The sequence below is a fragment of the Ambystoma mexicanum genome, chromosome 7p (genome assembly GCF_040938575.1).
Source record: "Ambystoma mexicanum isolate Mex_15411 chromosome 7p, UKY_AmexF1_1, whole genome shotgun sequence".
In the NCBI taxonomy this organism is placed as follows: domain Eukaryota; kingdom Metazoa; phylum Chordata; class Amphibia; order Caudata; family Ambystomatidae; genus Ambystoma; species Ambystoma mexicanum.
The window spans coordinates 475,279,045-475,304,529 of NC_090939.1; the positions used below are offsets into that span (position 1 = coordinate 475,279,045).

The window sequence follows — 25,485 nt, forward strand, 5'->3', positions numbered from 1 at the left end:
AAGATGAGCTGGGTCCATAGGAAGTGAATGGGTGGCCTGTCCGAGAGGCTGAGAAGCTCCTAAAACCACAGTCTCGCCGGCCACCACGGAGCCCTCAGAATGATGCTGAGGTGATCAGATTCCTTTATCTTGCAGATCACCCTTTGTACCAGGGGTGTGCGAGGGAAGGCATACACAGTCATGCTGTTGCACTGTATCTGGAATTAGTCGCCGAGAGAGCAGGGGCCCTGCCCACTGGCCCCTGCCAGGACGCAAACTGATGGCACATCCTGTTGTCCCAGGAGGCAAAAAGATCCACTTGAGGATGACCCCGCCCCCCATCAGCAGAAGATCTCCAGCAGCAACTGATCGTTCAATTGCCACACGTAATTGTCCGCTCTCAGTCTGCTGAGCCTGTCCGCCACCAAGTTTCACTCCCCCCGGCAGGTGGACGGACGCGAGGTAGATGTTTGTTCTCCAATTCTCCAAGGCACATTCCCACATGCTGCCCGCTAGGCTGCACAGTGGAAGAGACCTGGTACCCTGCTGCTTTTTGACACAGTACATGCTGGTGGAGTGGTCTGTCTGGCTAAGGACGACCTTGCCCCCAATAAGCGGAAGTAAGGCTTTAGGAGCTAGCCAGATGGCCTTCAGCTCCAGCCAGTTGATATGAGACTCCTGCCCGGTCAAGACTCAGACGCTGTGGCTGTCCAGAGTGCCCCCCCAGCCCTCAAGTGAGGAGTCTGTAGTGTTGGTGACCAGCGGGGCCAGCTGCCGGAAGGGCTTACCTGCCCACAAATTGCAGTCCCTGGACCACCATGTGAGGTCAGAGTGGAGAGAATGAGGACTGTTGACAAGCTTTGCTTGGGAGCACCTCTCCTGATTCAATGAGGCTGTGAAGTTCAGCTGTAATCTCTTCATCTTGAGTCTCGTGTGGGGTACGGCCAGTAGGACTTCTGCCATGATACCCAATAGATGTTGGTACCACCAGGCCGATGTCATTTCTCGGGTCAGGAAGTGAGTAGTGGCCCTCTTGATGGCCTTGATCTTGTCCTCCGAAAGGAACCCTCTCAGAGCCTGTGTCCCAGATGAGGCCCAGGAAGGTCAGTCTCTGCGTAGTTTGCAGCTGAGACATGAGGTGGAGCAAAAATCCCAGCTCGCAGTGTATTCATAAGGGGGGAGGAAGTGTGGTGAACTGCCTCCGGAGTTCTCGCCCTGACGAGCCAGTCCAGGTACGGATAGATTTTGTGGCCCTAAGGAGGGCCGCCACTGTATTAATGAGTCTCGTAAATACCCTGGGGGTTGAGATGGAGCCCAAGGGTAGCAGCTTGCATTGGAAATGGCAGCCCATGATCCTGAATCTCAGAACGGAGCGATGAGGCTGCCAAATCGGGACGTGTAGATAAATGTCCGTCAGATCAACGGAGCACATCCATCTCCCTTGCACAATGTCTCCACTTTGAATTCTGGCGTAACCATCTTGAATTTTTGAAGAGGGAGAGGTTGAGGGTGAAGAGGTCCAGCACAACACTCAGGCCAGCCTGATTCTTCTTTTGTATGGTGAAAATCCTGGAATAGAAGCCCAATCCTTGCTGGGAGGCTGGGACTTCTTCCACTGCCAGGCTCTCGACGAGCGCCCGAAGTTCCGCCAGCAGAGTTGTTGTCCCAATCTGTGGAAGTGGAGGAGGGGGAGGGATCAGTAAGCGGTACCCCGTGGATACTACATAGAGTATCTAGGGGTCCGCAAACTTTTGATGGCAAAACTGTGCATGAAGGGCAAGCCTGCCCCCCACCGGAGAAACGTGGACCCGAAGGGATGAGTCATGCCTTCTTTCCCTCTAAGGCTGATGAGGAGGAGGGGGGACTACAAAAGCCCTTACTCCCCCCCACCCACCCTTTTGTTGTTTATGCCAGTGTTGACTGAGTGGTCGGGCTGCCTTGACCTCCGTTTTTGAAAGCCGCAGAACCCTCCGAATGTCCGCCCCTTGTCAGAGCGTTGATGTGACTGGGTGTACCCCTTGGGCGTGGCCTTCGTAAGGATAGATAACGACTTTGCAGTCTGCAAACTGTTTTTCTTCTTATCTGGTTCCTCATCTGTGGTGGAGTGAAAGGTTGCCACCCTCGAATGGCAGGTCCAATATCCGTTCCTGGACATCCGGGTTCAATTTAGTAGCCCCAAACCAGGCAGTCCTTCTCATGTCCGTGGAGATGTATATGGCCTGGCCAGAGGTGTCAATTTGGGCCACGGTGGACTCCATGATGTCTAGCGCCACCATTTTTGCCTCTGCCAGTCCCGCCTTGAAACGCGACTGGCTCTGCATCCGAAGTTCTTGAAGGAAGTCGGCTATTTCCCACCAAAGCCTCTGGTAAACAGCTGCCAGCATGGCATCCACGTTGGACTGAAAAAGATGCAGCGAAGTGTTGGAATAAAGCTTCATCCCGAACGCCTCCAAGAACTTCTCCTCTTTGCCTAGCAGCGCAGAGGACGAGGTGGCTGAAGACAACAGGCTTTGAGTAGAGTGATGCTGCAGCAATCACTGAAGAATGTGATTGAGGGTGGTCCGATGGCAAGAGTGGATTCCCCTCCATTTGCCTATACTTGGCGTCCAGGCACCGATTGACAGGTTGGGCCAAGTGGGGTTTGAGCCACCCCTTCTTGGCCAAGGTGACAATGTCCTTCTGCATCAGGATCTCTGTTCTAGCTGCGGGGCGTCAAGCGAGGACCTTGGAAGTACACCTGTCTCTGCTTTTCGAATTCGGGTTGAAGAAGTCTCAAGCACTCTGCCAGACCTGCGAGTCGTTCGTGGAAGCCTTGGCTGACGATGGTGTGTCAGCGTCTTCTTCCTGGTCTGTGTCTACCATGTCATCCAGCTGGTCTAGAGCGGGTGGAGGAGTGCTGGGCGCTGAGGTGAGGAAACCTGAGGCGGAGGCTGGTACGGAACTACCTGAACTGTGCGAGTCTGGGGAACCAGAATTGAAGGGGCAGGTGTGGGCTGCACCGGGGTCTGCGGCGCTGGAGCCATAGGAGAAATGACTATAGGCACAGGCGGAGGGGCTGGGGGGGAGCATGTCCCTGATCACATCCCTAAGGATGGACCCCATCTGAGGAGATCTTCTGAGCGTGAGGAACTTTTCAAATAACCTGTCCTCGCAGGCCAGTGGGGTGGCAGGTGATGTTACAGGGGTAGCCGGCGGCAGCTGCTGAGGCCGGTGCGTACTGTGTCTAGCTGGTTGTGGGGTAAACCTGCCCTGCGATGCTGATGGATAAACTGTAGGCCACGTACCTGGTTGAAACCAGTCCCACCTTGTAACTCGTTCTCCCACCTGCTCCGTTCCTCGGGCGGTATCGGACCAGTGGCCATCTTGTCTGGCGCAGCTGCCATCTTGTCGAGCTGCATGCCATGTGCCCAAGTCGTCGTACTTGGCTCACTGATCCCAGCCTCCTCCAGGACACTTGGCGATGGAATTACCCTGCACCTCATGCCAAGGCCTGGTAGGTGTGTCACCTGCGGCAGTATTGCCGGCAATGCTGTGTGCAGGCTCCCCCTCGGACATGTTGCCGGTACAAGGGCTTAGCCCCTTGGGTGAACACCCAGTAAAAGAACCATGCAACCCCTCAGCACTGTCTCCGGAAGGATCTAAATACTGTTCCCTTGGAAAGGAGTCGCTCTTGCGGGTTGCGCTGGAAAAGAGGCCCTCCCTTGGCCCTTGGCCCTTGGCTTACGTCTGACAAAGTCCTTCAAGTCCTCTGGAGACTTCACGAAGAGCTCCCTCCACCTAGCTAGTCTGTTCTTCAGAGCACGTGAGGAAAGTATGTTGGTCGGGGCCAAGGCAGCAGAGGCAAAGAACATGGGGGTCTGATGTAGCGAAGATTCCCCCCCCCCCCCCCCCAACCGCCCTGCAGGCTGGACACCTGCTGAAGAACACTGAAGTCGGCATGCGCCGGGGAGGAGCGTGGCACCAGAGGACAGAGTACCTGATAGATAAAAGACAAAAAAGATATCCAGGGAAGAGGGCGTGGTATTTCATAGCTGTCAGGGAGAATTCTCCGAAATGTGATAATTCCCTTCTACCTTAGAGACCCCCAGCTCTTTTTGCTGGACTTTTGTACTTTTAATTTCTAACCTGGAGAGAGCAAAACCGTTTTCCCACTCATGTATTTTTCTTTGGTTTGGACTCGGTTTCTTTTGACTTTGGAGTCTGACAAACGCCATAGGCATTATCTTTACATCATGGCACACAGCACCTTCAGTGCAGTGGCACAGGCAAGTCTTAGATTTCCCAAAGGTTTAAATACCTTCTCTCTGTAACACTACTGTTTCCAGGAGCAGTGGAGTGAAATTGACTTTATTTACATTTTGTAACTTTCTAGACGCAGCACACACTATCTTACAATAGTGTGCTGGAGGGGTCCTTAGTATCCCCTTTGTCTAGTTTCTCATGTAACTTTATGCTACCATTTCTAAAATTAATGGCTAGTGTTAGTGGTTTACTTTTTACTACCATTTTTTTTTTACCGCGGGCTACAATTGCAGCTGCAGTAAGACACCCAATGGGTGCCCGCTTTGTCAAAATGGCACTGGTCTTTTTTTGCCATTTCTTGTTGGTAAGGTCCTTCTTGAAATTGACTTTGCGCGCCAAACCAGGTTTGGTCCCTTTGTTTGTTTTGTCTGGCTCCAGAATGTCTGGCAGGGATAGGAAGTGAGGGAGGTGCCCATAACGCCCTGTGCTTTATCCCCTTGGTTGCAGGAATGCATCCAAAAGGTGATTGGCCAGCTGGCTGTCCTTGGAGGACAGCCCCCCTGTTGTGTGATTGACAGCTAGGCTGGAATGAATGGGAGAAGCCTGCATAAAAGGCGAGGCTTTTGGCCTGCAAGGCAGAGTCTACCACTGGACCAAGGAATATGAAGAACAACTTGGAAGAGACGCCTGCTGCAACTCTGGGACCGTTGGTTTGCCCAGTGAAGCCCTGCTGCTGTGCTGAAGCTCCGAATTCGCCTCGACTCCACAAAACGCGACCACCTATGATGGTGGAAAGAAATAACCTGAGGACCTTAACGCGTGAAGGACCATGGGTACAGTACACATCACACTAGGGATAGTATTACACACGCCCTGTTGACATTGCTTATCGAAATTAGAATGTTTTGTGATAGCTTAGACAGCCATACAGAGTGTGTGCCTCCTTGCTTGTTTAGGTGGAACATGGCAGTGGTGCCGTCTGTGAGGACCTGCAGGGTTTGACCAGTAAGATGTTGCTGAAAGGCTTGAAGAGCCTTGAGGGATGCCAGTAGTTGCAGGAAGTGGATTTGTTTCTGTGCTGTGGCACATGTCCACTGGCTGTGGGCTGTGTGGTTGAGGACGTGAGCCGCCCATACGGCAATTGAGGCGCCTGTAGTCAGGATCGCTTGAGCTGGTGCAGTGCAAAAGCGTTTTCCTTTTAGTAGGTTGCCCCTGGACCACCAACGAAGAGCCTGTACCAAGGTTAGCGAAACAACCACTAGATCGTCCCACTGAGCGCTTGCTTGAGAACATTGTTTTGCTAACCATTCCTGCATTGGACGCAGGCGCGTATGGTACAAAGTGAATGCATGATGCCATCATCCAGATTACATGCACTGCTTTGCGTATAGTAATTTGGCGACCAACTTTGTATTGAGGTACTTGCAACAGCATGTTCTGTACTAAGAATAGCCGCTAGAAATTGTTTTATTTGGCGGGGGCTAGACTGGACTTCTTTTTGTTGATGGAGAAGCCCTGATTGAAGAGGTGGTCTGTTTTTTGTGTATTTTGTTGGTAAATTTGAGGAGATTCCCCAGTGATTAGCCAGTCGTCGAGATAAGGGTATACTGGGATGACCCTTCTGCGGAGGTGTGCTGCCACTACTTTTGTCTAGTGACTGGATTAAGTAAAGGTCATCGTCATAACATTTTTCTTGCTTTGGACTATAAAGGTTCCCTTAAGACCCTGGGACTTGTGACCCTGGGGGGTCAGAGTACAATTCCTTAGAGGGGTCTTGTTAGGTCAAGGCCGGGGTGCATAGAGCAGAGTTGATAGGCTGTGGTTCAAGACGAGTCCTTTTGGCAGGGGGCTGCTGTGCTTAGGCCCCTGGCTGTAAGGCATCTTTAAGGGATGACAGTTGGTCTGGGTGTCTGTCCATAAAGTCCACAAAACTTGACATCCTCAAGATTTTATTGAACTATTCAGGTGTATAGCCATATGAAGGTGGGAAGCCTGACAGGACAGGAGTGGAGTGGTCTGGGAGGGAGTTCGATATTTGTGGTGCATAGCGCCGCCCCTGAGAGAGAGTCTACAGGGGGGGGGAATTGCAGCCTGTGTGCTTTTCGAGGGCAAGTACATCGAAATTTGGGACTTTTTCAGCGACCTTGCTTTAAGCAGGGAAGCACCAACGTGTTTTTGAAATCCTGCATTTTCTGTATTTTTTTGAGTGACACCAAAAATGCCTTTCACTGCCTGTTCTTCGGCACGCAAAAGGAGGGCCTTTTTGTGTGCCTTGTCCGAACGGACCTTCGGTTTCGGAGGCCTGTCATGAGGTGAAAATGTACACTATGGCCCACGACACAGTGAAGAACCGGCGGCTTTCTCCGTAGTCACCGCATGGGCTTCGACGCTCAGCGGTTTTGTCGAAAAGTCAGCCTTGGGGTATGTTTTTAGTGTCTTTGTGCTTGTGTGCGCTATGGCTGCCGGGTGTCTTCTCCACAACAGAGCCGCCAACCTGCTTTTTGGAGTCGGGGACCCGCACATGGGGTTCCGACGAACTCTGCTCGCCTTCGGCGTCACTCATGACTCTGATGCTGCCCTCGCTTGAGTCTTCCGTCACGTCAATGGAGGCCTCTGCCTGCATGGCGTGAGCAGCACAGCATTTGGTGCGCCGATCCTATAAAGTTTGCGGTTGAAAAAGTTTACAGGATTTGCAAGCTTTTTCAGGGTGACCTCACGAGAGACAATAGCAGCACACTCGGTGCATGTCCTTCCACAGGAATTTTAGATGGCAGGTAGGGCAAAATTTAAAGGTAGTTTTGCCCATTATATTTTACACGTGCAGATTGGTGCGTAAAAGGGAAAGAGGATGACAGAATATGCATTCTCAAACAAGGTTAGTATGAATAACCCCCCTCCCCCCACCGGCCCCCTTCTTTCCCTACTGTAATGGGACAAAGCCCAAAGAGGGTTGTGCAGGCCGCGTCTGGTTGTTGATCAGTCGACGACGACGACGATGGGGTTGTTCGTCGAGTAGTCTGTTTGCTGTGCATCAAAGCGAACAATGGAGTCTATAAGTAAAACTTTCAACTAATTAAAAGGCATTAGCCTCGTAGAGAACTCTGTATTTGCGAACGACTTCAATGGCGGAAAAAAACAATGAGGGACCTCGACGCATGAAGGACCATGGGTACAGTGCATGTCACACTAGGGATAGAATTACTAACATGACCTGTCGGCGTCAGTTTGAGTTTCAAAAATAAATCTTGTAATAATCTACGACTTCCACTAGATGTCGGGCTATGCAGAGCATGTGATCTAAGCAGTGCCGCAAGCTGCAGAAATAGTGGCACTGCAGGCTTTTGAGTCAGCCACAATAAGTTGGAGATCTTAAATCTGACCATGCCCGCGACGAGAGGACAGCTTTACAGGCTGCATACCCAGTTAAATAGGCAAAACATGCAAGAACTGCCTGGTAGTGTGACTATCGGCTAACATTGGTAAATTGCATGGTTTAAACTATCCAGAGGTTCTTGCGCAAGTTAGAGGGGATAGGTCTTGATGGGGAAAACTAGCTCATGGTTCGGCAGAATACACACAATTAAAACCAAGGCACTCCAGCACCTTCTATATTTATTTCAAGGGTTGTCGATTAAAGTCCCCAGACAAGAATTGGAGTGGCTACAAAGGGACATCACTAAATGTATCTGGAGGGGAAGGAAGAGCTGGATCGTCAAGTCAATTTTGGTGGCAGAAACAAACAAGGGAGGGTTACAGGGTACAGATCACCATACATACTGCGATACAGGGCACCTACGGGTGCGAGGGTAATGGTGTAAAGTAGAATTACCAAAGCAGTGGTGGGCCATCAGCACGGAAGGGGGGCACCCCCCTAGGGAGGGCCCTTTGGTTGCCTAAGAAAGTTAGACCAGCTTATCTGTACATTAAGCCAGTAACAGTCTACTCTACATGAATGGGCAAGCTGGCGGTAGCAAAGGATCATTTGCATCGGTCCACGACAGCCCAGACTTTCCCCCAGAGTTGGATAAGGGTGCCTTGCAGGGCTGAAGGAACAATAGTGGGTGGTACATCTCAGAATGATTATGTAATGAGGCAGTCAAAACATTTTTGGAACGTAAACGGGAATTCCACTTAAGGGAACAAAACCGCTTCCAGCACTATCAAATCAGACATCTAGACAATTGACTAAGTTTGAAAAGTTCATGGTTAGTAGAAATGTAACAAAATGGTTGATATCCAACTTATACTGCATCTTGCTAAGCGCAAAGGATAAAAAGAAATGGGCTTACATGAGGGCATGGGAGAGTGTTAGGCAGAATCCTGTTGTAATACAAGTTCACCTTTGGTTCAAGCCTCTACTACACTGTTAAAGTGGTAGCAGTAGCGGAGCAGCCAGACTTATCTCAAGAGCAAATGAGCAGTAGTAGAGATTAAACAAAGGACTACAATTACTGTGACTCAAGCAAACACTAACTCAAGGTTTTTGGTTTAAAAAGTAAGAGTACATTTATTTCTAGACCATCTGTTCATAAAACACTTCTCCTATTAATTTAAAACCACACGTAAAATACACTACACACAACCAATTCACTTTGTGCAGTACAATTCAAGGTAAGTACCTTTGGATTTGACAGACCGGTGTTGTAAAACAGACGTTACCGGGGGTACAGATTTGAACACTTTTTGACAGTAACGACAGTTCTTACTAAAAATACACGTACCCACGGGAAGAAATGTTGGGGCTAAAAATCATAGGCAATACTTTTGTCAAGGCAGATAGAATCAGAGGACACTTTCCTACAAGTGCATAAAAGTCAATAGGCCTGCGCCAGTGTCAAGTGGAACAGGGTTCCTCTTGCCGAGGATGACACGGTTATTACAGTTCACGATTCGAGATTGCCAGGAGTACTTGGATATTGTCAAAAGAGGAAGCAAAAGTTATAAGAGGGAAGCAAAATAAGGACAAGCCTTCGGTGAGGAGAAAGGGGTTCACCCCAGTTCCTCGAGGTCAGACACAGTACCTTATTAAAAGTGAAGAGCTGGTGCTACGGCAGTTGTTACTGGTAGTTCCTGCAGACTCACGGTTCCTGTGGCTTCAGTCGTGGGGACAAGAAGGGATCTGCACTACCCAAGGATGAGGCCAGCAGCAGCAAAAGCAACGGTGAATAAAAGGTGCACTTCTTTAAAACAGGAGGCGCTCTTCAGATGGCTATCCGGACCACTACAGATGTGTGCAGCGATTTCGACCAAGAAGAGGACCCTCTGCCTGTGGAAGATGAGCTGGTTGATCCCACCAGGCTCAAGGAAAGAAGACTCCGGACTGGACCTTCTCTTGTCGTAGAAGGGTAGATAGCTCGGGACTGCAGCAGGGCTCCACCGGGACTCGGTAGTTACAGCAGCCGTCTTCTCTGCTTTTCTTCGGTTCCTTGCAGTTCCAGTGTCGACTGACTTCCAGCCCAGGAGTCCTGCCTTTTATGCGAAAATCCACCATTCACACAGCCTGGCTGTCAATCACACAGCAGGGGGCTTTGTCTGGCCCGACAACCCCCTCAGCCAATCATGACAAAATGCGACTTGGGTTTCCAAGGATACCCTGTGCAGGAGGTGACTACACCCCTCCCTCACATTCAACCCACCTAGACACCCAGGCGCCAAAAGGAGGGCTTCTTGAGAGAAGCCCACGGAAAAACTGAACAAAGGCGGCAAACCGGGTTTGCCACGCAAAGTAAAATAAAATTACTTTAATAAAAAAGAAAAAAGAAATGGCGAATAAACCCGACCAGAGCCAAAAGAAAGAGTATTTGGTCAAGTGGGTTTATATCCGAGGCTAATATGATAGCCTGGAACCGTACCACCTTTATATATTATAATCGCGGTAGAAAAGTTAGGGTAGATACCACTGCCACCAGCCAAGTCTAAATGTTAAAAGAGCAAAACAAAGCTCAGAGAGGCACAGACAAAAAGGGATAGGAGTTAACCCTTTCCAGTACTCCATGTAAGATGGGGTGTACAGGGTCTGTAGTTTTAAATGACTATGTAAAGTAAATGGCAACGTTACCTGTTTTCTGGGGGACAGTAGTCAGTTGGAAGTCTCAAAGACAACCCTGTGTTACTGCACGGAAGGTGCTGTGTAACACACATAAAAAGTGGGGTTCAAGGAGTGGTGTCCTCCAGAGCCCACTATCACACAAACAGTAGAAATACACATGGCAAAACACATTTAAGAGTGGGAAAAAGGCTCACACTCTTACCAAGTGGAAAAAGTAAACTCCCGAAATCCAGCAAAGCTGCTGGGGGACTCACTAGTTGAGGGAAATTAGCCATAGAAGGAGAATTCTCCCTAACAGAGAGGACCTAGGTAGATAAAGAATAGAAGGGGATCTGGGTGAGAACGAAAAAAGCCCCATCAATACAATTTAAAAAAGCAGCCTATAAAGTTGTGTCAAGATAGTACCCGACCCCCATACAAATTAACAAGATTTGTTCTGAAATTCAAGGGAATTGTTGGAGGGCATGTGGAGGTGAGAACGTTTTTCCACATTTGGTGGGGATGCCTCAAAATCAAAACCTTTTGGGAAGAGGTTATATCAAACATAAGTATTGGGGCGCACCTTCCCTTTTGACCCCAGGATTGGCACTAGTAGTAATACCGACTGAGAAAATATACCCGCTATTCTCTATAGAGGGTGAGGCAATAACCCTGATAATGTTAGCAGCTAAACTGGTTCTGGCCTTACAATGGAGGGATCAGGTTGCACTGCACACAAACCCTCTGGTAATCCAAATCATGGAACCTACAGGCACTGGAAAAACTACAGACTTAACCAACAGGAGAGTCACAGTTTGTCTGCAAGCGGAGTTTGGTAAGGGCCTTTACCTCTTCCGACTTTGAGAACCACTTGACCACAGCAGCTAAGAGCGGACTTAATTTGTTTGACATATACCAGAATGATAAAGCAGGGCGAACGTCACCTATCCTCGATTACTACTGGGTTGGATCACACGGGATAGGGTAGTACCTTTGAAAACTACCTCTCGCAGCTGGACGTGAATGTGGGGGTGGGGGTTGGAGGATGAGTAGGAGGGTCACTGATTGGGGCAGGGAAAATGTTAGCACTGATTCTCTATACTCTGGCCCGGTGGACCAGTTCAAAGTAGCAGTAACTAGGGTCTAGGCTAAGTCTCAATAGTTGGTGAGCTTGTAAAGTGTCCAAAAAGAGTACACACAATGGGAGTAACAGATTACACTTACAGTATTTATTTATGGCCATCAACACTATGAAAAATTACTAACCGGTAGAAAAATCACACAACACCAATAGTAGATTATATATAAATACAGTCACTGGTTGAGGGCATAATACAAATCAAACCCCTGTATAAAAAAAAAGTACACATTAGATTATGCACCAAAAGGTCCACAGAGAGTTAATCCTAATTTCAAGAAGTCCTTCCCTAAATTGTCTGGGGCCGTATGGCCAAAGGTTCAGGAACGCTCAAGACAAAGTTTGTGAAGCTGGAAGAAAATGAAGGTAGGGTCTCTGGGGTCCAGTGAACAGTTCCAAGGGTTAGAGGACAAAGTATTCCAACTAATAGTGTCCCCAAATTTGGGAATGCTTGCAGCCAGCACGCTATGGTAAAACCAAACTATAATAAAAGTTTTGTAAAAGTTAGGAAAACTTTTAAAGGGAGTTCAGAGGCAGGTAAGTACCACTGTAACTTATCCTGCGCGCTTTGATTCTTCCTCAGTCTTGGCAGGTCAATGCAAGAAGGTCCAAGGTAGCTTTTCTTGCCGTCAGCCACAGTCCTCCATTCGCGGGGGTTGCAGGTTCGAGCTGATCTCCGGTTTGTGTCGTTGGCTGGTGCAAGGACTCAGATGAAGAATGCAGCTAAACCCAATGCAGGACCCTTCTCAGGACTGGACGCGGGTCAGGTAAACATGCCAATTGCCTCACTTGTCGCGGTCAGACTTTCCCTCCCATCTCGGGCCCCCCTTGAAGCTAGGACTCCAAAATCACTGATGTAAGTCTTGAAGGACAAGCTGATGATCCCCCAAGTTCCAGGTCACAACTCGGAACGGCGACGTCGGCAGCACGGTAGCCCAAACTGAGCTTGTCAGCCACATGACAGTCCTGGGACACTTCTGAAGGCTCTTCTTTGCAGGGTACCGAGCAGACATCATGAATGGATGTTCCCTCCACTCCAAGTGTCGAAGCTCCCTCGCATGACTGCTAAAGGGCACGAGCAAGACAGGGATCCACCAGGACAGCAGCAGAAGTTGGTTGCCAGGGTTCCTTCAGTCGGGTCTCCGGTCTCTTCACAGGTCTCACAACTGAACAGGAGTCTTAGCTCCTTGAGGTTACTCCAGGTTCTCTTCAGCATGGGTGCAGGGGTGCTCTCATCCTAAAAGCCAGGTAAGAGCTGAAACTCCCACTAGCCAATAGCAGGACTAGCTAACACACACACCCCCCAGCATTGGTCCAATCAGGACCACTGGCGGGAACACTCATGTATACCATTCAGACACACTTAAACCAGGTGTGGATTGGGACCATTGGGACCAGACAGTCCCAGCCCACATCCTGCCAGCAAACACACACGGCCCTCCAGTAGCCCGCCAAAGCTTCTGGTTTCCTCGGCACTGGAAGCCCATACAATGATTTCCCCAGCCTCACAGGCCAGGAACAAGGGCAAACAACAAGATGGCCAAAGGACAAGCAAAAAACCATGTGTCACGTCCATGTTTGGACACTAGCCACAGTTAATAGACAAACGCGGTAAGGCTAAAACAAAAATGAACAAAAAACTGTAAAAAGTCACTATTGCCACCAGCTTGTTCATTGAGGAAAAATAGAGTAACCAAAAATCTTTTGAGTGTTAGACTACGGCAAAACAATAAGTGTACCCAATTGTAAGCTGCATTGTACAATGAATTACAAGCTACTCACCGTAGTCCCCTTTCCTCCATTCTGTATGGGCGTCCCTTCCTAGGGATGGGAGACAGAACCTTTTTCACCAGAAAAACCTTCTTCATCTTTAAATTTAGAGGCGCTGGGAGCATGCGCTACCCTTACTCAGCCCAACGGCACCAATCCTCATTCCCTGTTGGCGCGTCGAGAAGATTTAACATTGCCTAATGACACCAGTATAATTAGGGGGGAGGATGGTGGGACGTACGTTTGTTTATTCATTTGTAATGCGCACCAAACCCGTGGGTAAGAGGACACAGCAATAAGAAGATGCAAAGCTTACATGATTACAGAATATACAACAGGTACAGAACTTACATGAATACAGGGTATACAGATTGTGCAAATATAAATCTATACAGAATTAAGATAGTCTAATAGTTACAAAGATAAACCATGAGTAATGTACATATCACTGGAGCTGATGGGTGTGACATGTGTACACCTGCACGCCTGAGTGCGTAAGGTGCGCCGAGACAGACGGATGAAGGAAAGGTGACTAGGAGTATGTTAGTCACTACGGTGAGTAACTTGTAATTACTCTTACGTCCCGTCCCCTTTCCTCCATACCGTATGGGCGATTACAACTGAATGTAGCCCGAGGGTGGAGAGGAGACCCTCCTTAAGCAAACAAGTTCCTCAGAACAGCCAGTCTGAAGGCCACGTCTGACTTCGAGCCGGCGTCCGAACAGTAATGCTTACAAAAATCTGACTGGGTGGCCCAGGTAGCTGCCCTGCTTATGACCTGCCACGGAACCTGCCGCTGGAACGCGATGGCCTTGGCCCCCGATGGCGTGAGCGTGCATGTTGGCTAGAAGCAGCTTGCGCTGCCCCTCCTAGGCCTCTTTGATGGCAGCAACCATCCACCTTGCGATGGAAGCCTTGGATGCCTGATAACCGGGTCTGGAGCCCCCAAAGGTGACAGAGTGCGCACCAACTTGCGGAAGCCCTTGGTCCTACCCAGATAGAATTTCAGAGCGCGTCTGACATCCAGACAGTGCAAGATTCTCTGAGCCTCATCCTTGGGGTCAACGAAGAAAGTAGGTAAGACTGTTTCCTTGTTCAGATGTAAAGTGGAGGGTACCTTGGTTAGGAACGTCGGATGAGTCTGCAGGACCACCTTATCCCAGTGGAAAGTGGTATAGGATTCTGCAGCCACCAGAGCCTGGATCCCGCTTACTCTGCGAGCAGAGGGGAGTCCTACTAGCAGAGCTGTCGAGATGGTGACCAGCCTGATGTCCGAGGACATCATTGGCTCGAAGGGTTTGTGCACCAAAGCGCCCAACACCAGATTGAGGTCCCACACAGGGTGTGGCTTCCTGATGGGCGGGTAAAGCCTGGACAAGCCCATTAGATGTTGGACTATTGGGTAGGAATTATTGATTTTTTGATTGATAGGTTATAAATAACACTCTTAATACCCAGAGGTTTCTAAGTGCCAAGAGGAGAAGACTACCTCCTCCGAATTCCTGTAGGCTCCAATGGCTACAAGATGGGTGCGACATGTGTACACCTGTACACCTGCATGCCTGAGTGGGTAAGGTGCGCCGAGACAGAGCACATCGTCCAGTGTGCACGTCAGGGGGTCGAAGTCCTTAGAATCTGTCCAGTGACAGAACCTGCTCCATTTACAGTATCGGCTCCTAGTGGCCTTGCTCCTAGCGCCCCGGATAATCTCCGGGCTGGCCCACGATAGACTCCGGTGTCTGAGGGTGATCTGCTCAGGAACCACGCTGCAAGGGCTAGCTTCGGAGCCTTGTGCGCAGCACGGCCAAAAGGCCCGCTGCCATGATATTCAACAGGTGCGGGTACCACCAAGCCGAAGTCACTGGCCTGGTAAGGAAGTGCGTGGAGGCCCTCTTGATGACCGTAATCTTGTCCTCCGAAGGAAAAACGTTCTCGGAACTGGTATCACAGATGAGGCCCAGGAAGGTGAGAACTTGCGTGGGCTGCAGCAGAGACTTCTTGAGGTTGATAGTAAACCCCAGGTTGTGGAGTGTGTTCATGAGTGCGGAGGAAGTGTGGGCAACCCCCTCCGAGGATCTCGCCCAGACGAGCCAGTCATCCAGGTACGGGTAGACATGGTGGCCTTGGGGAGGGCTCCCACTGCATTCATGAGTCTGGTAAATACCAGAGTTGAGGACAAAGTGTAGCACTTTGTACTGCAATTGACAGCCCATGATCCTGAATCGCAGGAAGGAGCGATGAGGTTAACAAATCGGGGCTTTTAAGTAGGCGATCCAGGAAGCACATCCAGTCTCCCCTGTCAGTGTTTCCGCAATGATAGCTGGCGTAACCATCTTGAATTTTAGCAGGGGGGAGGGAGAGGTTGAGGGTGGACAGGTCCAACACAACTCTCAGGCCAGCCTGGTTCTTTTTTTGTATGGTGAAAATCCTGGAATAGAAGCCTAAGCCTCTCTCGGAGGCTGGCACTTCTTCCACTGCTTAGCTCTCGACGAGCGACCGGATCATTGCCAACAGAGTTTTTTTCCACAATCTATGGGAGAGGAGGGAGGGATCGCTAGGCGGTACCCCTTGGATACTACAAAGAGGATCGAGGGGTCCATAAAGTTCTGGTGCCAGAAATGCACACGAGGCAAGCCTGCCACCCACTGGTGACACGAGGACCCGAAGGGACGAGTCATGCCTTTTTACCGTCTGAGGCTGCTGCTTAGGAGAGGGACTGGAAGAACCCCTTGCTCCCCCGCACCCCCTTTCTGTTGCTTGCGCCGGTGCTCACTCGGCAAATGGTCAGGCTGTCTCGACCTCCGTTCTTGGAAGCCCCCGAACACTCCAAATGCCCAGCCCCTTTTCGGAGCGTTGATGCGACTCGGTATATGGTGATGGCCTTCGTCAGGATAAAGACTTTGCAGACTCCAAGCTGTTCTTTTATTATCAAATTCCTCGTCGGTGGTAGAGTGGAAGAGGTCACTACCCTCGAACGGAAGGTCCAATATGCGATCCTGGATGGAGTTAAACTTAGTAGCCCGAAGCCAGGCCGTACTTCTCATGTCCGCACAAATGGCCCGGCAAGAGGTATCGATGTGGGCCAATGTGGACTCCATGATGCCCTGTGCTAGCAGCCTGGATCCTCAGACACGCCTTGAAGCGTGCCTGGCTCTGCACTGGGAGTTCCGGAAGGAAGTCTGCTATTTCCCGCCACAACCTCTTGTTAGCGGCTGCCAGCATGGTATCCGCATTGGCTTGACGCAGGTGCAGGGAAGTACAGCTGTTAGAGTACAGCTTCTTCCCATACGCCTCCAAGATTATCTCCTCCTTGCCTAGCAGCGCAGAGTACAAGATGGCAGAGGACTACTGAGGCTTAGAGTAGAGTGAAGTTGCATCGATCACAGTAGAATGCGGCTAGGGGTGCGTTGATAACCAGAGTGTATCCCTTTGCATCTGTCTATACTTGGCATCAAGGTGCTGATTGACACGTTGGGGCGAGTGTCGCTTGAGCCACCCTTTCTTGGCCAGGGCCACGACGTCCTTCTGCATCGGTATACTCGTTTTGGTAGGGGGTCGTAGGGTGAGGACTTCTGCCAAGACCCCCTCCTCGGGCTGCTTGACCTCAGGTTGAGGAAGGCACAGATATTCTGCCAAACCTGCAAGCCTGTCGAGGAAGGGCTTCGCCGACAACGGCGTGTCTGTCAGGATCCTCCACCTCATCTTTGTCCACCAGGGTGTCCGGCTGGTCGGGAGCAGGTGGAGGAGTGCTGGGCGCCGTGGGCTGAGGTTCGGAGGATTGTGAGGAACCGCCTGTACTGTGGGAGGCAGGGGAGCCGGAATTGGAGGAGCCGGCAGCGGGGGCTGCGCTGGGGCCTGTGGTGCCGTAGCCATGGGAGGAATGATTATAGGTGCTGGTGGATAGATGGCCCCTATCTGGGGGGTTCGCATCAGCACCAGGAACCTTTCGAAGAACCTGTCTTCGGAGGCAGGGGATGTTGCTGGGGGCTGCTGGGGCCAGAGCGCACCGTCTAAGTAGCAGGGGAAACTTGCCCTGCGCTGCTGATGGTTAAACTGTAGGCCACGTACCTGGTTGACACCAGTCCCACCTTGCAACTCATTCCCCTGCCTACTCGGTTCCTGGGAGGGGCATCGGACGAGCGGTCATGCAGTCGGGCGCGGCTGACATTTTGTCGGGCTGCATGTCACATGCCAAAGTCGTGGTGGATGGCCCTCTGGGCACAGCCTCGCCCAAGACTCTTGTTGTTGGACCATGAGGCCTATCCCGCACCTCAGGTGTAGGCCTGGAAAGCGAAACGCCATTGACGCAGGTAGCACTGCGTGAAGGTGACCCCTCGGACATTGAGCAGGTACTAGGACGTAGACCCGGTAGAAAAACCTTGTGGCCCCTCAGTACTGATACCGGTAGGGTCTGGAGACCCCTCGAACGTAAGGTCAGTAGCTGTGTTAGCCTTGGTGCGTGTGCTGGTAACAGAACCCAAGGGGTAACTCCCGCTTGAGCGTTTGCTCAGGAAGGAGTCGCCCTTACAGGGTGCAATGGAAAATAGCGGCCCTCCTTTGGGCCTCGATCTCTGCTTAACAAATTTCAAGTCCTATGGAGGCGAACATTCGAAGAGCTCCCTCCACCTAGCTAGCCTCTTCTTCAGTGCACGTGGTGTCAGAGCGTCGCTCGCGGTGCAACCCTCCAAGCCGTGGTCAGGGCCAAGCCAGAGGAGGCAAAGAGCATGGGGATCAGACATAGGGAAGAGCCCCTCGCAGGCTGGACACCTGCTGAAGCCCGCCGAAGTTGGCATGCGCCGGAGAGGTGTGACACACCGGAGGACCAACTACCTAGATGACAAAAAGATAAAATAATGCAGGGAAGAGCGCGTGGAATTACATGGCGAGACCAAGCCCAGGAGCGCTGGTGAAATTGGCCCGTTCCCGTTGACACAGAAAAGGGGACTGAGGAGTGGCACCGGTTGGCGGAGTCAGTGTAGCGCATACTCCCAGGGCCGCGCCCCCAAGCACCTCTAAAGTTAAAGGGGAAGAAGGTTTTTCTGGTGAAAAGGGTTCCATCTCCCGTACCTAGGAAAGGACGCCCATACAGTATGGAATAAAGGGGACGGGACGTAAGAGTTTAAATCTTACCACAAGTGATAACTTACTAAAAGTAGTAACAAAGTTGCAAGATAAGGGAACAATGTTTACCAGTCTGAAGGACATGTCATTTTCCCCATAACAGATGAGCAGAAAAGAGTGTACTGGAGCCCAAGGATAAAAAATAAAAAGCAAAAAGCGTGGGGGTCCATAAAAATGGAAGGAACAGTGCAATAAAGAGAAATCTTTCCTAACAAAGAATGTTTCATTCCAGTTTATAAGCGACAGTTCTGTGGCAAAAATTGACATTGAAATTGAATCAAATGTTTTTGACAAAAAAAGTGATCTAAACAAAATAAGTATGACGAAATGAGATCACTAAAATTATTAACTAAAATGTCGAGGATAAACTGTGGGTACAAATTTGAAATACAGTTTTTTGCACATCCAACTGCATTCTTATCAATGTCATTTCAATAAAACCATAGAGACTAAAGGACTGCAAATTATGAGCTCTTGAGACAGTTTTGGGAGAGAGGTGAAAACCAACTTTAACAGGGGAAACCCTTATGTTCACTAAAGTGTGTAGGGCATTGTGAGTCAAGGGTTTATCCAGTAAAATCTGAGAGTTCATTGATAGATTAGTTACTGAAATTCAGCAGACTCGGCTTTACCCCAACCTTCCAATTGAATTATCTGTATTATAAATATATGTAGCTAACATTAAATCAACTTCCCTTCTGGATAAATCGCAGGTGCACAAGACATCAAACAATCCTTCAATCTATATGCTACAGCTGGGAACAAGAAACTAATGTCCCTTAAAAGGATCTCGGGCTTTGCTTTTGTATGACAAGGAACGCAACAGACACAAAATAGGAGCAACACCCCTTCCATGTGTAGAGTATACAACAGGAAGGTGAGAATTAGGAAAGTGATGGAATTTAATTTGTTTAACAATATTCAACTGATGCTCCTGAAAGCACAACACGTCCTAGGGACTGAATGCAGGTTCTGGGATGGAACAAACAACTTTAAATTTGGCCTTGCATGCAACTATGTCAATTGTCTTGAAGTAATCCAGTAAAGAACTGTTTCAAATAAATATACAAACGCTGGGCATGGCCAAGACATCAAGGTCCAGCTTTTCTCATATTAACCTGCTGCTTCTATTAAAATGATTAACAAAATATTTAAACAAGGTTTATTTTCAAGCCACACAATGCTATAATCATTGAAGGGGGAATACACAAAAGACATCTACAGTAAAGGTCTCCTATATTTAATTTATAAAACGTGGATAAGCATGGCAACATATATGGTTCTGGTCTCCTTTATGCTCAATTTTCAAGGGCTGGAACTGTACAACTAGTTCTTGGGATTCGTACAACAACTTGGCACCTCAGTAATGCTAATTTATAGAAAATATTATAATTTACTTACTTTCCGGTTTGGACAAAGTGCAGGAATTGCAGTCAACCAAAGCCAACTTAAAATGCTGCGAAATAAATAATAAATAAGGCATTTATAATTTTAGTTGAAACAGGATTTATGTACAACATACCAACATGCATGTACAGCTAGGTGAGAAAACACGGTCACAATTCACCATAAACAATTAAGTTACTCACCATATTGACTACTGTCCATAGTCTTCCTTTTCCTCAACACTGATGAGTCTGTCCTACGGGGATGAGACTGAAGCCTTTTTTGCACCACAAATCTAACTTCCTCTTTAAATTTGAAGCACACAAGTGCCCGCCCATGCAGATTCTTCCTACAGGCCTCAAATATCAGTCCTTTGTCCGCTCATCGGCTACTACTAACCAACCAATTTACAGGGAACCAAGGGTGGGTTGCATAGAGGAAAGTACACTATATACTAGTCACAATGGTAACTAACTTTCTTACTCCTATATGCTGTCCCTTTCCTCCATACTGATGGATCACACAGCATGCATGCTGCTATAAAGCCCACGAGCCTCTGGAAACCCCAAGCCGAGGTGATCCGATTGCTCTGAAAAGGCACAAAAGATTGATATTTCTGTAAACCTCTGCTGAAACAAGAAGATCTTCATAGCCCAAGAACCCCAAAAAAAACTGTTAGGGAGAATTGTCTGTAAGGCTAATTTCCCAAACCTAGTGAGTCCCCCAGCAGCTTCACTGGATTTTTGGGATTGATTTTTTTCTCTCCTGCTAAGAGAAAGATTCTTTTGCTCCCACTTTTAGACATGATTTGAGGTGTTCCTTTAACTTTCCATGTGTTTTATGGGCTATGGGGTCTTTTACTCCATAGGGTCTCGTGTTTATTTTTTATGTGGGATACACAGCACCCTCTGTGCCGTAACACAGGGGTGTTGTAGCGACCCCGCAACATAGACTCCATACCCTGGGACTGACTACTGTCTCCCAGGGCATGTAAAGTCACCATTGGCTTTGCTAGTCCCAAATTATGAACAGAAACCAGTGCAAACCATCATATTGTGGACGTACTGGTCGGGGCAATTCGATTGCCCCGGGGTCTGTTGTTCAAGGGGGCACGTCTCTGTCCCCCCTGATCGAGTTTTGGCTGGTGGCAGTGGATACTACTTTTTATATTCGACCGCGAATATATATCTATGGGATTTTCCCATTGTTCGAGGCTACCAACTTTAATTATTTCATTCTTATAGCCTCGAACATACCGGCGGTTTATTTATTTAATATTAATTCGCCGGTTGGTATTTTTTGCCAGAACTCGATTTCTAAAATGGCGTTTGTGTTCTCTTCTGTGACTCCAACCCAAGTCGAACCCTTTGTTCCACTTTTTGGCAGGCTTCTCCACAGAAGCCTCCAAAAGTGGTGCCACTCTGTCTGGGGGGGTTTAGGCACCCTTGAATGAGTTACCTTGGTAACTCAAGTCGCACTCTTGTGTGATTGGTCCAAGTGGTGAGCCGGCCGGCTCACCACTTAGCAAGTTTGATTGACAGCTAGGCTGAGTGAATGGGGGTGTGCTGCATAAAAGCAGGGCTTTGGGGACTGGAACTTCAGAAGTCGCCACAGGACCTAAGAATCCAAGGAAGGAGAAGCTGAGCCGGCCTGCAACGACACCACCGGTGGAGCCCTGCTGAACCGTCTCACCACTTTTCCCAACAGAGGAGATCACCAGCCCGGAGAGTCTTCTTCCTTCGACTGGTGGGGATAACCAGTCTACCTTCTTTCTTTTCGCCTTCCTGGACCATCTCGTGGCCGCCTTGCCTGTGCCAAGCACCCCGGCAACCGGGATACCAGGTTTTCACCACTACCGCGAAGCGAAAGGGTAGTACCTTTGTACCGGAGAACTCCACGGCTGGTTTCTTCCCTGGCAGTGCAACGACCTTCATTCGTCCTCCACGATGAGATCTTCTCTTCCTCTGGACGACGCTGCGACTTGCACCCGCTGCCAGGAACAACTGCCCCCGCTGGAGGATCCTCTCCATTTAAGGTACCGTGTTCCGCCTGGCTTCCCTTGCAACAAGTTTGAACGGGGTGTATTAAATCCTCACCTCTCGAACCTGGGTTAGCCTGGGACACCTTAACTAACTTTTCTGCACTGAACTAAACCTTTTTCGAACTACCTCCACAAACTTCGAAGACTCTGTGTAACTGTCTGATCTTGGGCATCTTCCGCTCGGCTCCCTTGAAAGTGGGCCTGGCGCCTAAACTTCCTTGCTCACCAGTAGACTGTGCCTTCCTAAACTTGCTGTGGTTCTTTAAAAAGTGTTTAGTGTGTATGCTTCCATAATTCTGCTTTTCGCTCCCTTTTTATTTAACTTGTTGGAGTGCCATCAAACTTTAAGCGCTCATCTCTGTCTGGAAATAAGTGGTGTTAACTAAGACTTGTCCAACAAGTAATCAGGGATGTACCTATGATAATAGTGATTGTGTTTTGAACTTATCTTACCAATTTAGTGCTAGCGTGTTTTAGAAGTGTGTGTTAAATAAATAATTATATACTTTTACACCCAAGCTCTGGTCAGTGTTTGCTTGTGCTACTGTATTTCTGTACCTATTTTGTATGCTCTGTATACTGCCTAACTCTTCTTGAGGGAAGTCTGACTGCTCAGCCACAGCTACCAAGTGAATCTGTGTGGTACAGACTGCTACCAAGTGGGTTTACTGCCAAACACCTGTAGTCTTAAATCTTTTGCAGTGGTCCCTAAGGGAACTGCACAGGTTTCTGCCCAACACTGGTGTACAGCGGTGGGATTTGTATTGAGTATACATTTTAGTGTGCTTAGAGATACCTTAGTGCAACTAACCACAAAGCTTAGCACTAAAAGAAGACTTTTCTAAAAACCTGTGACTATGGAAAGTTATAGTCAAGAGTCTGAGCTGTGGAAGGCTCAGTGAGCAGTGGACGCGGCCTGAAAGTCGGCAAAGCGAGGGGGAGCGCGCTGTCGGTGAGACTCCCTCCCACCTATCAACGGAGCGGCAACGGGCTGGAGCACTAGGGGCTTTGGCACCGCTGACCCGGATTTGGATCCCTGAGGTCTGGGGTGGCCGCGAAGGAGGTATGGTAACCAGCCGAGTGGTGTCGGGCTGCCCCTCCCCCCAGCGCTTGACAACGAGCGGCAGCGGCAACAGGACAGCGCACCAGGGCCCAGCAACGGAACGTGGCTGACACAGCCAGTAAGGAGAGGGGGTGGCGGGCAAGTTGAGCAGGCCGGGGCCTGAAGAAGAGACATGCTCCCCCTCACCCCCACTCCTCTTGTGACAGAGATGAAGGCCCGGGGGGGGGGCGGCATATCGAGGTGGCTGGTGCATAAAGGTCCGCAGCAAAAAATGAGGAAGGAGCGCCCGGGGACCAGTGGATGTCAGGGCAGGACTTCTCAGCAGAACCCAAGGTGCTCCTCCTAGGGGCCGCTAATTAGGTACACAGGGAGTCATACAGGCGGCGCATCAATAAGGACAGCAGGAAAGCGGTTGGGGTCACCGCTGGAGTGGCCACCCGGGCTGGGCACAGCCTAACATTGGTATTCCAAACAGCAGAGAAGCACAGCGGAGAGGAGCATCTAGGCCAGTTGAGAGGAACGGCGGAGAGGAACATCTAGGCACTGGTGCAGGGCCCTGGGTGGGCAAGGCTGGTGGGATTCCTCCCACCCCCCAGCTTAGATCCAGTTGGGGCCGGACGGAGTCAGGCAGGCAAGCCTGGCAGTGGCGGGCAGTGGAGGCAGAGGAGAGTCTCCTGCCAGTACATCACCCCTAATGTGAGGGGAGAAGATCCTCTGGAGGGGTCTGGCAGGGAGCTCGGTTTCAGAGTTACCCTATCTGCGGCCAGGACCTCTGAGGAATTTCATGAAACAGGCCCAAGGAGCCTAGGGAAGGCGCATCAAGCACAAAAAGGCACAAAGAAACAGGAGGGGACGCTACCGGGCATGTGGAGAAGAGAGGGGAATGACCCTGCAGTAGAGGGGACAAGAGATATGGAAAATCAGGTGCCTGAGATGTCCCCCCCCCCAAATAGCTCCAGGTCATCAGATCACAAGTGAGGGTCTCCAACAATGCTTTAAGTCTTTCAGCGATCAGGTGACTGCAGCCTGCAAAACCAGCTCAGCCAGATCTGCGCTGAACTCGCCCAGCCAGTCCAAGTCGTCAAGAAGGAGGTGGCGGAGCTGGTGGGCAGGGTGGCTGCAAATGAGGACAGGATACATAAACTCTAAGGGGACACCAAGAAAATGGATGCGCTAGCGGAGCAACTGGCGGCAACAGTGCACAACCTTGAGCTGCAAGCCGAACATTTATAGAACCACTCGAGGCGCTCGAACATTAGGGTGAAAGGGCTGTCAGAGTATTCCAGACATCGAGCTGGGGGACACTATGCAACTGGTCTTCAAAGATCTGTTGGACTTTGTTAGGGAGAATTCTCTGTTTAGGCTGAATTTCCTAACCTAGTGAGTCCCCCAGCAGCTTTGCTGGATTTTTGGGGTTTCTTTTTTTCTCCTGCCAAGAGTGAGACTCTTTTACCCTCAACTCTTGGACATGATTGGAGTGTGTTTCTTTGAATCTAGAAGTGTTTAATGGGCTATGGGGTCTTTTACTCCATAGGGTTTCATGTGTTTTTGTGATGTGTGTTACACAGCACCCTCAGTGCAGTGACACAGGGGTGTCTTAGTGACCCCCCAGTATAGACTCCATACCCTGGGACTGACTACTGTCTCCCAGGGCATGTAAAGTCACCATTGAGTTTACTAGTCTTAAATTCTGAACAGAACCAGTACAAACCATCATATTGTGGACGTACTGGCTGGGGCAATTCGATTGCCCCAGGGTCTGTTAGTCGAGGGGGCACGTCTCCGTCCCCCCCGATCGTGTTTTGGCTGGTGGCAGTGGATACTACTTTTTATATTCTACAGCAAAATTTTCCTATGGTATTTCCCATTGTTTTAGGCTACTATCTTTATTTAATTATTTACGGTAGCCTCGAACATACCGCCGGTTTATTTAATTAATATTAATTCTCCGGTTGGTATTTTTTGCCAAAACTTGATTCTAAAATGGCGTTTGTGTTCTCTTCTGTGACTCCAACCCAAGTCGAACCCTTTGTTCCACTTTTTGGCGGGCTTCTCCACAGAAGCCCTCCAAAGTGGTGCCACTCTGTCTGGGGTACTTAGGAGGGGTGGAGGGGAATTTAGGCACCCTGGACTGAGTTGCCTAGGCAACTCAAGTCGCACTCCATCCTGATTGGCCCAAGTGGTGAACCGGACGGCTCACCACTTAGCATGTTTGAGTGACAGCTAGGCTGAGTGAATGGGGGTTTGCTGCATAAAAGCAGGGCTTTGGGGACTGGAACTTCAGAAGCCGCCACAGGACCTAAGAATCCGACGAGGGAGAAGCTGAGCCGACCTGCCACGACACCACCACTGGTGGAGCCCTGCTGGACTGCCTCACCACTTTTCCCAACGACAGAGGAGATCTCCCGCCGGAGAGTCTTCTTCCTTTGACTGGTGGGGATAACCAGTTTCACCGTCTTTTCGCTTTCCCGACGTACCTCGTGGCCGCTTTGCCCGTGCCAAGCACCCCGGCAACCGGGATACCACGTTTTACCACGACCGCGAAACCAAGGTACCACCTTTAACCGGAAAACTCAGCGGCTGGTTTCTTCCCTGGTAGTGCAACGACCATCTTTCCTCCATGTCGAGATCGTCTCTTCCCCTGGACGACGACGCAACTTGCACCCACTACCAGGAACAACTGCCACCGCTGGAGGATCCTTCCCACTTAAGGTACC

At 49.8% G+C, this 25,485-nt stretch overlaps 1 protein-coding gene across 5 annotated transcripts in view; it reads right to left on the bottom strand.

Moving 5' to 3' along the window:
• KDM6A (lysine demethylase 6A) overlaps nt 1–25,485 on the bottom strand; it is a 1,954,130-nt gene that overhangs the window by 1,454,631 nt on the left and 474,014 nt on the right. For all 5 annotated transcript variants that reach the window (XM_069636498.1, XM_069636499.1, XM_069636495.1 and 2 more), the window contains exon 7: nt 19,680–19,734. In XM_069636498.1, coding sequence (XP_069492599.1) covers nt 19,680–19,734 — 55 coding nt within the window. The remainder of the gene's footprint in view (nt 1–19,679; nt 19,735–25,485) is intronic.